Source organism: Mustela nivalis (assembly GCF_964662115.1).
Source record: "Mustela nivalis genome assembly, contig: HAP1_SCAFFOLD_556, whole genome shotgun sequence".
In the NCBI taxonomy this organism is placed as follows: Eukaryota; Metazoa; Chordata; class Mammalia; order Carnivora; family Mustelidae; genus Mustela; species Mustela nivalis.
In genome coordinates this window covers 390,806-406,414 of record NW_028136103.1, presented here as the reverse complement: position 1 = coordinate 406,414, position 15,609 = coordinate 390,806, and the positions used below count along the sequence as shown (strand labels likewise).

General features: G+C 43.3%; 1 protein-coding gene across 3 annotated transcripts in view; it reads left to right on the top strand.

The window, feature by feature from the left end:
* The window catches only part of LOC309857251 (conserved oligomeric Golgi complex subunit 2-like), a 36,687-nt gene extending 21,439 nt beyond the window's left edge, over positions 1–15,248 (top strand). Inside the window, exons 1-5 of one of the 3 annotated variants that reach the window (XM_082750020.1) lie at positions 9,586–10,786; positions 11,740–11,848; positions 12,670–12,849; positions 14,502–14,629; positions 15,177–15,248. In XM_082750020.1, the coding sequence (XP_082606146.1) occupies positions 10,539–10,786; positions 11,740–11,848; positions 12,670–12,849; positions 14,502–14,629; positions 15,177–15,219 (708 nt within the window). In that variant the 5' untranslated portion in view covers positions 9,586–10,538 and the 3' untranslated portion in view covers positions 15,220–15,248. Of the gene's footprint in view, positions 1–9,585; positions 10,787–11,739; positions 11,849–12,669; positions 12,850–14,501; positions 14,630–15,176 lie in introns of those variants that run through there. The other 2 variants (XM_082750022.1, XM_082750021.1) reach the window with 2 other exon arrangements.
* The last annotated feature ends 361 nt before the right edge of the window (positions 15,249–15,609 follow it).

The following is a 15,609-nucleotide window of genomic DNA, read 5'->3' as shown; positions in this document are numbered from 1 at the left end:
CATGAAACAGGTAAAAATCTTGAGTTGTGCCTTGAGGTAGCCAATACTTTCCATGGTTTATGTCTCATTTGAATTTTACAAAATCTTGTTAAAGGTACTTTTCCTTGGAATGGAAGGGATTTTTTGGTCCGCTGCTGGATTCCACACCAGCCACTGTGGGGCTCTCTCCCACTGCCTCCTTGGTGTGCCTCTTCCTCCCGGGGCCTCATAGTGGTGTTGTTTCCCAAGCCTAGCCTTCCTTTGGCCTCCCACTCTTCTCTCCCTGGAGGCAGATTTGCTCTACTCACACAGGCTCCCATCCCACCTCACCCCCTGCCATCACCGTATCCCCTCCCTTTTCCATGGCCTGTTTTTATGGCCACTTTGGTCCTGCTCAGCCACAGGCCTGACCTGCCTTTCTGGTCCCAACTCTGAAGCTGTTCTGTGAGATTCAGACCTCTGATGGAAATGACTATATCTGTCTTCATTGTATCCCTGTGGGCTGCCACAATACTGACATCCAGGAGGTGTTTCATAATGTTGATGGAGTGAATTAATTCACCTTCCTGTGGAATTTTTGTGATATGCTTACTTAATTCTAGTTGTTTCTGTTAACCTTTGTTTTGGCCCTAATTCCTAATTATCTCTTTATTCATTAGCTTCTGGACATGTTTCTCTACCTCTGTGCTCTGCCTTTTTCTGGTCTTCTGTTCTTCATTCTTGATTCCTGGTATTTCCATACCCACATTTCATCATCATGCATCAGTGCTTTGACATTCTCTCGTTCTCCAAAATATGCAGAATCTAAAGACCTCAACTCAGTGAAGTTGGCCCTCCATTCCTATTTTTGCTTCTCTCCAGAAGGAAGCCTGCAGTGCACATGGCTGTGTGCCTGTCTGCCCCTGCCCCTGAGTATGTCTGCACTTACATCTGCCCCCCATCCCCTCCCCACCTCGTCAGCTGTGTACACATGGCTTTCAGAGTCCGATTCGAGCCCCGTCGCATTTCCAGACTCTCCTGTACTTTGCTTCATATTATCTGTTCTCCATTCTAAGCCCCCTCATCCCCATAACTTTCACTGTATATGTGTCATTCTTCTTCTGGCCGTGCGATCCTGCCTTCGTGTCATTATGCCCCTAGATCATGAGTCCCCTCAACAGTAACTATGTCTGGTATATCATGTTTTTTTTTTTTTTTTTTTTTTTTTGGTCAATATCTGCATAGTACTGGTGCACAGGTATTAAGTTCTGTGGAATTGAATGAGATGTAGGAACTTGATAATGTGACAAAACAATGTCTGTAATACGTTTTATTTTTTATTCTTTTAAAGAGTCTGAGGTTATCAATCAGTGAAGGAATTCGGGCAGTAGATGAACTAATGTGTAAACAACAGGACATAAGGAAGAAAAAGGTACCCTCCAGTAGATTTCTTATGCTGCATGCCCGTTGAAGCCCTCTCCTCTTTTCTCCACGAACTTGTCAGCACTATTCAGCTTTTTTTCAAAGCTCTCACGCATGTGCATTTTATGCATTATGTCACGTTATCTACCTGAAATAATAAGACAGAATTTCAGAGGTACCCACACAATCTCAAGATCACTCACTTTTTGCAGAACAAGGAACCGTGATAACTGTTGTCGGTGCAGCGCTTGACAGTTAACGACTGTATAAATTGTCAGCGGCCCTGTAAAGAAAATAGGCCTATATTAGAGATTAGGGGAGAAGTGGGCTTTCCAAAGCAAACTCAGGATTCTGCCGTAGGTTTGTTGTTATTTTCTGATCCTGTGTTCTTTATGTTCTGGTGTTCACTTTAATTTTTTCGATTCCCAGTAGTTAGCATGTGATGTTGGCTTAGTTTCAGGTGTGTGAGACAGGCAACGGCTCTGTACATCTGAGGGCTCACCCCGGGAGTGTGCCCCTTAGTGCTATCTCCAGTTTCAAGTGTCCCCGATGTCATTCATGATCATAACGATGTAGGGTCACAGCGGGCATTGGGAGTCTGGGCTTCTGACTCTCGCCTGCTGCTCTGTACTATGTTTTCTATGTGTATTATTAGGATATTTGTTAAAATCTCAGTGGGGAGAAAGCCTGTTTGAGGGACCTTCTGTTTAATTCGCCTCTGGATCTCCTCACAGCTTTTGTCCAAAGAATGCTTGTCATGCGCTTCCAGACAAAACAGTAAGCTTTATGAGAGCAGGGTGTATTTCTTGCTTTATTTTCTTGTGTCCCCCTCCTCCCCCACCCCCCGTCGGAATGAATGTCGAGCTCCCAGGGGTGTTCAGTAACTATTTATTGAATGGATGACTTTGTATTTTTTTGTTCTTTAAGGATGAGAGTTTTCATAATGTCCCTCAACCTCTTTGATAATATTTGTAGTGTAAAAGGTCTTTAATGATTTGGTGCTTGGCCATATAGGTATATGCACATGTAAACTGAGAGGGTCAGTACGATGGGAAGCCAAAGTTAAAACATGAATAGAGGGCCATAAGAAAACAAATGGAGGGGCGCCTGGTGGCTCAGTTGGTTAAACGTCCGACTCTTGATTTTGGCTCAGGTCATGATCTCAGGGTCATGAGATTGAGCCCCGCATTGAGCTCTATGCTCAGCAGGATGTCTGCTCGAGATTCTCTCTCTCCCTCTGCCCCTCCCCTGCACGCGCACATGCAGTCTCTCTCTCTCTCAAATAAACAAATCTTTTTAAAAAAATAGGAAAGAAATGCCCATAGAAAGATTCAGGATGGGGAAAAGAAGAAATAAGAGTATAGAATATGAGAAAGCAAAGTCTAGGGTTTGTTTTTTTTTTTTTCTCTATAAACTTGCAATAGAATATGGAAGTATGCTTATTCTAGAACTAAGATTTGCATTCTTGAGAATTCTGTGTTTCATAGAAATATTCAAAATATAGCATGCCCTATATATTTGAAGTTAACTTTTGGTCTTATATTTTCCTGCATTTAGCATGGGAAATAAAGATGATTAAGAGTAAAGATGGTGACGTTTTTTGTTTGCTTAATTTTTATTTTTATAGATGTGTGTGTTGAGGCTTATACAAGTTATTTGATCAGTTGAAAAGATTGAAAAAATCTTAAATTCACAAAGTTCTAAAGAAACCTCTGCACTAAAAGCAAGCAGGTAAGCATTTTTTTTTTTTTAATTTAAAATTTTTTATTTTTTATAAACATATATTTTTATCCCCAGGGGTACAGGTCTGTGAATCACCAGGTTTACACACTTCACAGCACTCACCAAAGCACATACCCTCCCCAATGTCCATAATCCCACCCCCCTCTCCCAAACCCCCTCCCCCCAGCAACCCTCAGTTTGTTTTGTGAGATTAAGAGTCACTTATGGTTTGTCTCCCTCCATTCCCAGATTCTTTCATTTATTCTTCTCGTACCCACTTAAGCCCCCATGTTGCATCACCACTTCCTCATATCAGGGAGATCATATGATAGTTGTCTTTCTCTGCTTGACTTATTTCACTAAGCATGATACTCTAGTTCCATCCATGTTGTCGCAAATGGCAAGATTTCATTTCTTTTGATGGCTGCATAGTATTCCATTGTGTATATATACCACATCTTCTTGATCCATTCATCTGTGGATGGACATCTAGGTTCTTTCCATAGTTTGGCTATTGTGGACATTGCTGCTATAAACATTCGGGTACACGTGCCCCTTTGGATCACTACGTTTGTATCTTTAGGATAAATACCCAATAGTGCAATTGCTGGGTCATAGGGCAGTTCTATTTTCAACATTTTGAGGAACCTCCATGCTGTTTTCCAGAGAGGTTGCACCAGCTTGCATTCCTAGCAGCAGTGTAGGAGGGTTCCCCTTTCTCCGCATCCTCGCCAGCATCTGTCATTTCCTGACTTGTTGATTTTAGCCATTCTGACTGGTGTGAGGTGATATCGCATTGTGGTTTTGATTTGTATTTCCCTGATGCCGAGTGATATGGAGCACTTTTTCATGTGTCTGTTGGCCATCTGGATGTCTTCTTTGCAGAAATGTCTGTTCATGTCCTCTGCCCATTTCTTGATTGGATTATTTGTTCTTTGGGTGTTGAGTTTGCTAAGTTCTTTATAGATTCTGGACACTAGTCCTTTATCTGATATGTCGTTTGCAAATATCTTCTCCCATTCTGTCAGTTGTCTTTTGGTTTTGTTAACTGTTTCCTTTGCTGTGCAAAAGCTTTTGATCTTGATGAAATCCCAATAGTTCATTTTTGCCCTTGCTTCCTTTGCCTTTGGCGATGTTCCTAGGAAGATGTTGCTGCGGCTGAGGTCGAAGAGGTTGCTGCCTGTGGTCTCCTCAAGGATTTTGATGGATTCCTTTCGCACATTGAGGTCCTTCATCCATTTTGAGTCTATTTTTGTGTGTGGTGTAAGGAAATGGTCCAATTTCATTTTTCTGCATGTGGCTGTCCAATTTTCCCAGCACCATTTATTGAAGAGGCTGTCTTTTTTCCATTGGACATTCTTTCCTGCTTTGTCGAAGATTAGTTGACCATAGAGTTGAGGGTCTATTTCTGGGCTCTCTATTCTGTTCCATTGATCTATGGGTCTGTTTTTGTGCCAGTACCATGCTGTCTTGATGATGACAGCTTTGTAATAGAGCTTGAAGTCCGGAATTGTGATGCCAACAACGTTGGCTTTCTTTTTCAATATCCCTTTGGCTATTCGAGGTCTATTCTGGTTCCATATAAATTTTAGCATTATTTGTTCCATTTCTTTAAAAAAGATGGATGGTACTTTGATAGGAATTGCATTAAATGTGTAGATTTCTTTAGGTAGCATAGACATTTTCACAATATTTATTCTTCCAATCCAGGAGCATGGAACATTTTTCCATTTCTTTGTGTCTTCCTTAATTTCTTTCATGAGTACTTTATAGTTTTCTGAGTATAGATTCTGTGTCTCTTTGGTTAGGTTTATTCCTAGGTATCTTATGGTTTTGGATGCAATTGTAAATGGGATTGACTCCTTAATATCTCTTTCTTCTGTCTTGCTGTTGGTGTAGAGAAATGCAACTGATTTCTGTGCATTGATTTTATATCCTGACACTTTACTGAATTCCTGTATAAGTTCTAGCAGTTTTGGAGTGGAGTCTTTTGGGTTTTCCACATATAGTATCATATCATCTGCGAAGAGTGATAATTTGACTTCTTCTTTGCCGATTTGGATGCCTTTAATTTCCTTTTGTTGTCTGATTGCTGAGGCTACGACCTCTAGTACTACGTTGAATAGCAGTGGTGATAATGGACATCCCTGCCGTGTTCCTGACCTTAGCGGAAAAGCTTTCAGTTTTTCTCCATTGAGAATGATATTTGCGGTGGGTTTTTCATATACGGCTTTGATGATATTGAGGTATGTGCCTTCTATCCCTACACTTTGAAGCGTTTTGATCAGGAAGGGATGCTGTACTTTGTCAAATGCTTTTTCAGCATCTATTGAGAGTATCATATGGTTCTTGTTCTTTCTTTTATTGATGTGTTGTATCACATTGACTGATTTGCGGATGTTGAACCAACCTTGTAGCCCTGGAATAAATCCCACTTGGTCTTGGTGAATAATCTTTTTAATGTACTGTTGAATCCTATTGGCTAGTATTTTGTTGAGTATTTTCGCATCTGTGTTCATCAAGGATATTGGTCTGTAGCTCTCTTTTTTGATGGGATCCTTGTCTGGTTTTGGGATCAAGGTGATGCTGGCCTCATAAAATGAGTTTGGAAGTTTTCCTTCCATTTCTATTTTTGGAACAGTTTTAGGAGAATAGGAATTAGTTCTTCTTTAAATGTTTGGTAGAATTCCCCCGGGAAGCCGTCTGGCCCTGGGCTTTTGTTTGTTTGGAGATTTTTGATGACTGTTTCAATCTCCTTACTGGTTATGGGTCTGTTCAGGCTTTCTGTTTCTTCCTGGTTCAGTTGTGGTAGTTTATATGTTTCTAGGAATGCATCCATTTCTTCCAGATTGTCAAATTTATTGCCGTAGAGTTGCTCATAGTATGTTCTTATAATAGTTTGTATTTCTTTGGTGTTAGTTGTGATCTCTCCTCTTTCATTCATGATTTTATTTATTTGGGTCCTTTCTCTTTTCTTTTTGAGAAGTCGGGCCAGGGGTTTATCAATTTTATTAATTCTTTCAAAGAACCAGCTCCTACTTTCGTTGATTTGCTCTATTGTTTTTTTGGTTTCTATTTCATTGATTTCTGCTCTGATCTTTATGATTTCTCTTCTCCTGCTGGGCTTAGGGTTTCTTTCTTGTTCTTTCTCCAGCTCCTTTAGGTGTAGGGTTAGGTTGTGTACCTGAGACCTTTCTTGTTTCTTGAGAAAGGCTTGTACCGCTATATATTTTCCTCTCAGGACTGCCTTTGTTGTTTCCCACAGATTTTGAACCGTTGTATTTTCATTATCATTTGTTTCCATGATTTTTTTCAATTCTTCTTTAATTTCCCGGTTGACCCATTCATTCTTTAGAAGGATGCTGTTTAGTCTCCATGTATTTTGGTTCTTTTCAAACTTCCTTTTGTGGTTGAGTTCTAGCTTTAGAGCATTGTGGTCTGAAAATATGCAGGGAATGATCCCAATCTTTTGATACCGGTTGAGTCCTGATTTAGGACCGAGTATGTGATCTATTCTGGAGAATGTTCCATGTGCACTAGAGAAGAATGTGTATTCTGTTACTTTGGGATGAAATGTTCTGAATATATCTGTGATGTCCATCTGGTCCAGTGTGTCGTTTAAGGCCTTTATTTCCTTGCTGATCTTTTGCTTGGATGATCTGTCCATTTCAGTGAGGGGAGTGTTAAAGTCCCCTACTATTATTGTATTATTGTTGATGTGTTTCTTTGATTTTGTTATTAATTGGTTTATATAGTTGGCTGCTCCCACGTTGGGGGCATAGATATTTAAAATTGTTAAATCTTCTTGTTGGACACACCCTTTGAGTATGATATAGTGTCCTTCCTCATCTCTTATTATAGTCTTTGGCTTAAAATCTAATTGATCTGATATAAGGATTGCCACTCCTGCTTTCTTCTGATGTCCATTAGCATGGTAAATTCTTTTCCACCCCCTCACTTTAAATCTGGAGGTGTCGTCGGGCTTAAAATGAGTTTTTTGGAGGCAACATATAGATGGGTTTTGTTTTTTTATCCATTCTTATACCCTGTGTCTTTTGACAGGGGCATTAAGCCCATTAACATTCAGGGTAACTATTGAGAGATATGAATTTAGTGCCATTGTATTGCCTGTAAGGTGACTGTTACTGTATATGGTCTCTGTTCCTTTCTGATCTACCACTTGTAGGCTCTCTCTTTGCTTAGAGGACCACTTTCAAGATTTCCTGTAGAGCTGGTTTGGTGTTTGCAAATTCTTTCAGTTGTTGTTTGTCCTGGAAGCTTTTAATCTCTCCTTCTATTTTCAATGATAGCCTAGCTGGATATAGTATTCTGGGCTGCATGTTTTTCTCATTTAGTGCTCTGAAAATATCATGCCAGCTCTTTCTGGCCTGCCAGGTCTCTGTGGATAAGTCAGCTGCCAATCTAATATTTTTACCATTGTATGTTACAGACTTCTTTTCCCGGGCTGCTTTCAGAATTTTCTCTTTGTCACTGAGACTTGTAAATTTTACTATTAGGTGACGGGGTGTGGGCCTATTCTTATTGATTTTGAGGGGCGTTCTCTGAACCTCCTGAATTTTGATGCTCGTTCCCTTTGCTATATTGGGGAAATTCTCCCCAATAATTCTCTCTAGTATACCTTCTGCTCCTCTCTCTCTTTCTTCTTCTTCTGGAATCCCAATTATTCTAATGTTGTTTCGTCTTATGGTGTCACTTATCTCTCGAATTCTCCCCTCGTGGTCCAGTAGCTGTTTGTCCCTCTTTTGCTCAGCTTCTTTATTCTCTGTCATTTGGTCTTCTATATCACTAATTCTTTCTTCTGCCTCATTTATCCTAGCAGTGAGAGCCTCCATTTTTGATTGCACCTCATTAATAGCTTTTTTGATTTCAACTTGGTTAGATTTTAGTTCTTTTATTTCTCCAGAAAGGGCTTTTATATCTCTCGAGAGGGTTTCTCTAATATCTTCCATGCCTTTTTCGAGCCCGGCTAGAACCTTGAGAATTGTCATTCTGAACTCTAGATCTGACATATTACCGATGTCTGTATTGATTAGGTCCCTAGCCTTTGGTACTGCCTCTTGTTCTTTTTTTTGTGTTGAATTTTTCCGTCTTGTCATTTTGTCCAGATTAGAGTATATGAAGGGGCACGTAAAATACTAAAAGGGTGGCAACAACCCCAGGGAAATATGCTTTAACCAAATTAGAAGAGGTCCCAAATCGTGAGGGGGGAGAAAGGGGATAAAAAGAGGTTCAAAAAGGAAGAAAGAAAAAAAAAAAGAAAAAAATAAAAGAGAAGAATTTAAAAAAAGAAAACAAATAAGAGAAATATAAAAAAGAAAAAATATATATATTGGATAAACTAGTTAAAAAACGTTAAAAAAGGAAAAGGTTAAAGTTAAAAAAAAATTTACCAGAAGGTGAGGAAAAAAAACAAAAAATGAAAAAGAAAAAAATTAAATTAACTGCAAGACTAAAAAAAATCACAGGGAAAAAGCCATGAGTTCCGTGCTTTTTTCCTCCTCTGGAATTCTGCTGCTCTCCTTGGTATTGAAACCGCACTCCTTGGTAGGTAAACTTGGTCTCGGCTGGATTTCTTGTTGATCTTCTGGGGGAGGGGCCTGTTGTAGTGATTCTCCTGTGTCTTTGCCCCGGGCGGAATTGCAACGCCCTTATCAGGGGCCGGGGTGAGTAATCCGCTCGGGTTTGCTTTCAGGAGCTTTTGTTCCCTGAGCGCTTTCCGTAGAGTTCCGGAGGGCGGGAATACAAATGGCGGCCTCTGGTCTCCAGCCCCGAGGAGCCGAGAGCCCAGGGCCCCACTCCTCAGTGCGCCCTCAGAGAACAGCGCCCAGTTACTCCCGTCTGCCTGACCTCCGGCCGCGCTCCGAGCTCACCGAGCCTGCGACCGGTTCAAGGTAACACCGAGCTGCGAGCTTACTGTCGGCTCTGTCTCTGTAGCCGGCTTTCCCGTTCCAATGCCCGCAAACTCTGCGACACTCAGACACCCCCGATCCTTCTGTGACCCTGCGGGACCTGAGGTCACGCTGACCCCGCGTGGGCTTCGCCCTGGTTTAGCCTCTGGAGCGATGTCCCTCAGCGGAACAGACTTTTAAAAGTCCTGATTTTGTGCGCGGTTGCTCCGCCGCTTGCCGGGAGCCGGCCCCTCCCCCCAGGGTCTATCTTCCCGTCACTTTGGATTCACTTCTCCGCCGGTCCTACCTTTGAGAAGGTGGTTGTTTTTCTGTTTCCAGAATTGCTGTTCTTCTTCTCTTCGATCTGCCGATGGATTTTCAGGTGTTTGCAATCTTTAGATAAGCTATCTAGCTGATCTCCGGGTAGCTGAAGTAGTCTCAGCCTGCTACTTCTCCGCCATCTTGACTCCTCCCCAGCATTTTTTTTTAACTAAGTAGAACATAAATTAATATTTCACATCCAGTCTAATTAGGTGGGGACAGCTTAGTTAGAATTCATTTCTAAACAAGAAGAAAATCCAGGTTTGTGGCTAGAATGTAGCTCCAGGAGAGTGGAGAGCATGAAATGGTGAAATCTATAACATGTTCCTATAAACCCTTTGGTTATAGACCACAGTTCCAACACTTCATTATGCTTGCAGTGGAAAAGTATATTTGGAACCACCTTCCCTGAGGACTAGCAAAGTCCTGTTGATCTTTAAGGCATACCTACCATTCATCTTGGTTTTTCTCCATCTCATTTTTTTTCCTAGACATGCCCAGAGTATTACCATTGATGTATTTTGCACCAGCATTATATTATTATGAAACAGTATAGGACACATCCATTTGAAATTTACAAACAGGAAAGAAAAAGCTTATGAAATAGGAAAAAGATGATGGCTCTCTTTGTTATACTGTGATTGTCTTGTTCCCTTCCTGGTGTGAATTTTCAATCAGCCAGGGTAGATGAGTGACTCAGAAAATGAGTTGTTAGGTCCTGTCAGCACCGTGAGACACACAGTGGTGCAGTGGGAGTAGCCCGGGCTGGTTCTGCACATACCAGCTGGGCTGCCTGCGTCAAGGTCGCCTGTTGCCCTGCGTGCCCTGCGTGCTCTGTTGTGTGAGGCTAACAGTCCCTCCCCCTGCAGGCGGAGTTAGGTTTCTAAATTATAGGAATTAAGGTTTTAGATTTGGAAGGAACTTGAGAGACCATATGCTCCACATGTCTCATGATGGAGATTAAGAACGGACACATCCCAAAGGAAGCGATTCTCTGGTCCTAGGTCTCTGACCCTTTCACATCAAGGCATTCAACTAAGTGGTCAGCCTCCACTGTGCTTGTGTCTCTAGCCCGTTGCACTCGTGCTTCTGCCCCGGTTTGTCCACACTTAGCAGACAGTCTGTACGCGGCCCTTCTGCAGCCCGTGTGTCTCCAGCGGCTCTGCTTTGCTGCGGCCCTTGGCAGCACCTGCAGCCCCTCCAGCCATGTCCACATTCAGCCCCTGGGGAGCTGGCCCTCCAGTGTTCTTCTCGTCTTTGCTGCTGCTGCTGTGCTCCTCGGATAGAAACACCTCAGTGAGCTCTGTGTCTACAATCCTGTCCCTTTGCCGCACTGTCCTTGATAAACAGCCATTGTGCGCTTTCTTGCTCAGAATTACCTTGGAGGATTTTTTTCTCCAGAAGAGCAGCTCTGAGCTCTGGAGTCAGGAAAGCCAGAGCAGTGTCAGCGCATGGTAAATCCATCTTGCTCTGCTAGGCCCAGAAATGCCGAGATAAGGATAAATAGGAAATGCGCATGGGATCAGTCAGTAGAGGTTGGGATTAGGCTTCTGCATTGGTCATGCCCAGCGCCTGCCTTCCCTCCACACCAGTTCTGATGCTCTGGGATGGGGCACACCGTGGCAGGTCTCCAGACATTTTTGGGTTTCCTTACAGTGTGTTTCCTCACTACCTGACTGCCCATCCTCAGATGTGGGATGCCTCATAGAGCCCAGCAGGGGCTTTGGGGCCATTGTTGTGTTTTTTTTTTTTCTTTCACTGTTCGGCCTCCTTTTGAGTGGGGTTGACGCTTTCTAATGTGGGGGGCAAGAGGGAAGTGTATCCAGTCCACTTGATGGCAGATGCACTGTGAGTGATTTCTCACCAGCTCCCAGAGCACCGAGCTTGCTCTTTCTGCCGTTGGGTAAATGTAAACTTGGAGTCCTCTGCTCTGAGCAATTTCCCAGGTTGCTGCTAGGCGGTCAGTTTTAGCTGATTGAGGAGACAGCAGTAGTTGGTACTGGGGAGGTACTTGGGAGGGAGAATGAGGTAGGTGGAGAAGAAGAGGGGGATTCGCGTATGAACGGTAGGACAGGGCAAGAGAGAGGAGGGGGTTAGGGAATGGGAGAATAAGGGCACAAATGGGAGAGCTTGAGAAACGTGGTGGAAACATGCAGCTGTACCCACACTGACCTAAAATAGCTCCATCCCCTTGCCTGGGCCCTGTGGCCCGGACCAGGCTGCGTCGGTGGCTTCTATGACCTCCCCGCTCCTCACCCCTCGCACCAGGGGCCTGCTGCACAGAGAGTTTGTCCTGAAAATTGATGGCGTGCATTTGCAGGTGCCTGAGCGCTGTAAGGCATGGGGGGGCGGTGGGGGTGGCAGGTTTTAACTTTGGGAATTACACTTCTCTAATTGTCTCTACTAGCCCTCTCTGGACTAGACAGATTTTGGAGAGAATTGCCACAGAATTTAACCAGTTACACTTTCATGCTTTTCAGAGTAAAGGCATGCCTCTTCTGGACAAAGTAAGACCAGTAAGTGTTGGTTTCGATTTTCAATTTGCTGTTTGCGAATTTCCTGGATGATTTTGGTTTGACCTAGCATTGCCCCCTGATAATTGCTACTCTACAGGATTTTGAAGCTAGCTTTGAATTTTTTTTTTTTTAGTATCTCCTGCTTGGGACCCTGCTTCCATTATGTCACACTAGATAGATTTTGTGTAAAGACACAAGCGTAGTCTCCAAACTATGCAAGTAAAATTAATTCTGAATTTCATGTAACTTGACACATCATATGATGTAGTCAGAGTTCATTTATCCAAAGCCCTTGACTGGGTTTAAATGCACGTTTGTCAGATTTACTCTGTAGCTTAAGAGGCAAATAACTTTTTGTCGTTCCGTAATTGTCTAAACTTCACTTTGATGAAGCCGACTTACTTTCAAAGAAATCATAGGGAGGGGACGCCTCAGTGGCTCAGTCAGTTAAGCCACTGCCTCTGGCTTAGGTCATGATCCCAGGGTCCTGGGATCGAGTCCCACCTTGGGCTCCTTGCTTGGCAGGAAGCCTGCTTCTCTTTCTGCCTGTGCCTACTTATGTGCTTGTGCTCTCTCTCGACAAATAAATAAATAAAAAACCTTTAAAAAAGAAAGAAAGAAAGCAAGCAAGCAAGCAATCATGGGGAGAAAGAGATTCATTGTTATTCTCTAGGAAATGTTGGGATTTTAATCTTACATATATTCTGGTAGAATTAGAGGCTCGCTTTATATATATAACACATATGTATATAAATTATACACATATATTTGAGCTTTTAGAAACTGTTGGACCTTCTTTCCTGGTCTCTCTGTTCTTGCAGCGTATAGCCCACATTACGGCCATGCTGCAGCAGTCCCTGGGAGGCCTGCTGCTAGAAGGGCTTCAGACTTCCAATGTGGACATCATACGGCACTGCCTCCAGACTTATGCTACAATTGACAAGACACGGGATGCAGAGGCATCAGTTGGTCAAATACTGGTGAAACCGTACATGGATGAGGTTTGTGCCCCCATGCACCTCATTCCACAAACACAGAGCATCTAATCTGGCTTCGTTTCTTGACTGGGTGCGAGAGAGCTCAGGGCTCTTCCTTGAAGATTCTCTTAGTTCCTGCTCTTCTGGTTGTAAGAAAAGGTTGGTCCCGCTTGGAGCCCATCAGCATGGCAGGAATCAGGCATGCGCTCTTGTCTCTTCCAGTGATGCCATAACTCAGGGATCATCTTAATTTAGTAGGGGTGAGGGACTTGCCTAGGAAGAAGGTACGGATCAGAACATTTTCAGGTCAATTTCCATTTCCATAAGTTATACGTTAATGAAGTTGCCAAAAAGCGTGACCCCACCAAGGCGCCCGTGCCCACTGGAGGAGCTGGAAGACAGCTCTGTGCACAGGGAAAGTCTGTGAGGGGAGGCGTCTTCGCAGAATTGATGTGGCTTAAGTCTTGAAGACCATGGGGGAGTTTGCCAGGCTAGGAAGGTGAGAGGGAGGGAATATTCAAAGATAAAGGGCTTTGAAGGGTGATTTAGCGGAGTCGTACCGTAAGTCTGGAACTTGGTTACCCAGTGTTCTTGACCTATAAGGATACAGTTAAATACAGGGAGTCAGTGTATCCTGCCTCTGAGCGGCCGGAGTATGGGCTGCACCATGTGAGGCCACCAGCAATCAGCAGCTTCCAACTTAGAGAGCGTCGGATTCATCTAGTTCAGGCTGACAGAAGTCATGAAGCCAGTCTCAGCGTTTGAGGGCTTTCTTCCAGTCACCTGCCAGTGCGAGTGCTCTTTCTGTCCAGTAAGTATAAAGCTACCCACCATGACTTCAGGATGAAAGGCTTCCAGTTTTAAAACGAGACAGTATCCCAGTGATAGAAGTAAATTGAAGGATTAATTTCAGTAATCGTCTCAGCTTCATTAAGACTACTAAAAGTAAATGATCTGTCAGTTCTTTGTATGTATCCTATTATAGTTTATAGCTCTCTCTGTGGGGGTGAAAAAGATCACATTATTCTTTGTCACTAAATGAAAATATTTTAGTTATTTAATTTATGCCCTTTTCATTGAATTGAATCTAATATGCTAAATTAGGGAAGTACTTTACGTTTCCATGTCATTAAATGAACTGTGGCCACGTTTGTATTTTAAGTTTCTATGCTTGTCATTCACCTCCTGCAACTCAGCCTCACCAAAAAAAAATAAAATACTAAAGCAAAATAAGATGTGTTTTCTTCCATCACTTTCCATCACAGCCCTTTCCCTGTTCTGGAGACAGTAGAGGATAAGGCCAGGGTGAAGATGGTACAGAGCTGTTGTCTGCAGATACAGTATTTCGCCTTTAAGCTCAGAAGGGAAGCAGATGAGTGTGTGTGATGTTTTAGCTTCAGGCCAGTCTCTGTCCCTCAGCCTCTGTGTCCCCCAGGGTTGGAGCAGTATTCCCAAATCCCGGGACCTAGATTTTCATGCCAGTGTTACTTACCTCCTGTTTAGAAAGCATACTGAGTGGGGAGGAGGAAGAACGAAGTGCATTTTTAAGGTTTACTCGATTCTTTTCTCTGTAGTGTATAGTTCATACTTCTCTTTTAGGTGCTTTAAAAACAAACAAAAACACAAACAAACAAACAAATAAATGAATAAAAATAAAACGCTCTTCCTTCTGCTAGGTGATTGTAGAGCAGATCGTTGAGTCTCATCCAGACGGCCTGAAGATCATGTATGCTAATAAGCTCCTGGAGTTCGTTACTCACCACTGCCGCCTTCTTCGAGAGGTCACAGGAGGAGCCATCTCAAGGTGACGTAAAATGCTGTGTATGCACCTGAGCTCAGTTTAGTGACCACCTGTCACCTCCTCATGTGCCGCTGATCCCTGGCTGTCCTGTCTGACCTGGGAACGTGTGCACTTCCCTATTTGTTACCAGTGCTGTGAGGCAGGTGTCGCTTGCCTGGGTTTACAGGGAAGGGAATGAAGAGTGGGGACGAATCTCAACGGTGACATTTGTGTGACTCCAGAGCCTCTGCTTTTCTCTTGTCTATACTTTCTCCTTAACCAGGTTCAAAATCAAAATTGGTTTCCTTCCATTATTGTGATGTCATCATCAGTCTAGAAATACCAATTCATTTTAATTCAACACGTTTTATACTGATGGCAATTAAAGTCATGTTCGGATTTCCCTCCGTCTCTTATTTCATTTCCATGGCTTTCCAGTTCTGTTTCATGAATATCCCATTACCTTCCACCATCTCCATCATCCCAGTCCAGACCTTTGTCGCCTTTTGTTCGAGGGTAGCGGGCTCTCCCCACCTGGTCTCCCAGCTCCACCTGTCCCTCTTCATTGCAGCCCTCAGCTGTCCCACCTGCCCAGAGCTCTGCAGCCTTCCTGAGTCGCTCGTGGCTTCTCATCGCCCACAGAGAAGCATCCAGTCTTCCTGCGCAACCTGTGACCCTTGGTGCTTGAGTCCTAGTGGTTCTCCGCTGTAGAACTTTCTACTGTGGAACTTTACCCCATACCACTATGGTTCCTGGACAGACAGGAGCGCTTGACCTTCCCTAACACACCTGGTACAGAAGATCCCTGACTTCACCTTGGTTCAGTTTATGGTTTTTTGACTTTTTATAATAGTGCAGAAGTGATATGCATTTAGTTTGGATCTTTTCCCAGGCTGGCGATCTACAGTAGGGTCCTTTTTTGTAATGCTGGGCAGGGGCAGCGAGCACAGCCCCCAGGCAAACCATGTGATCATGAGGGTCAGCAACCAACACACTTGAACCGT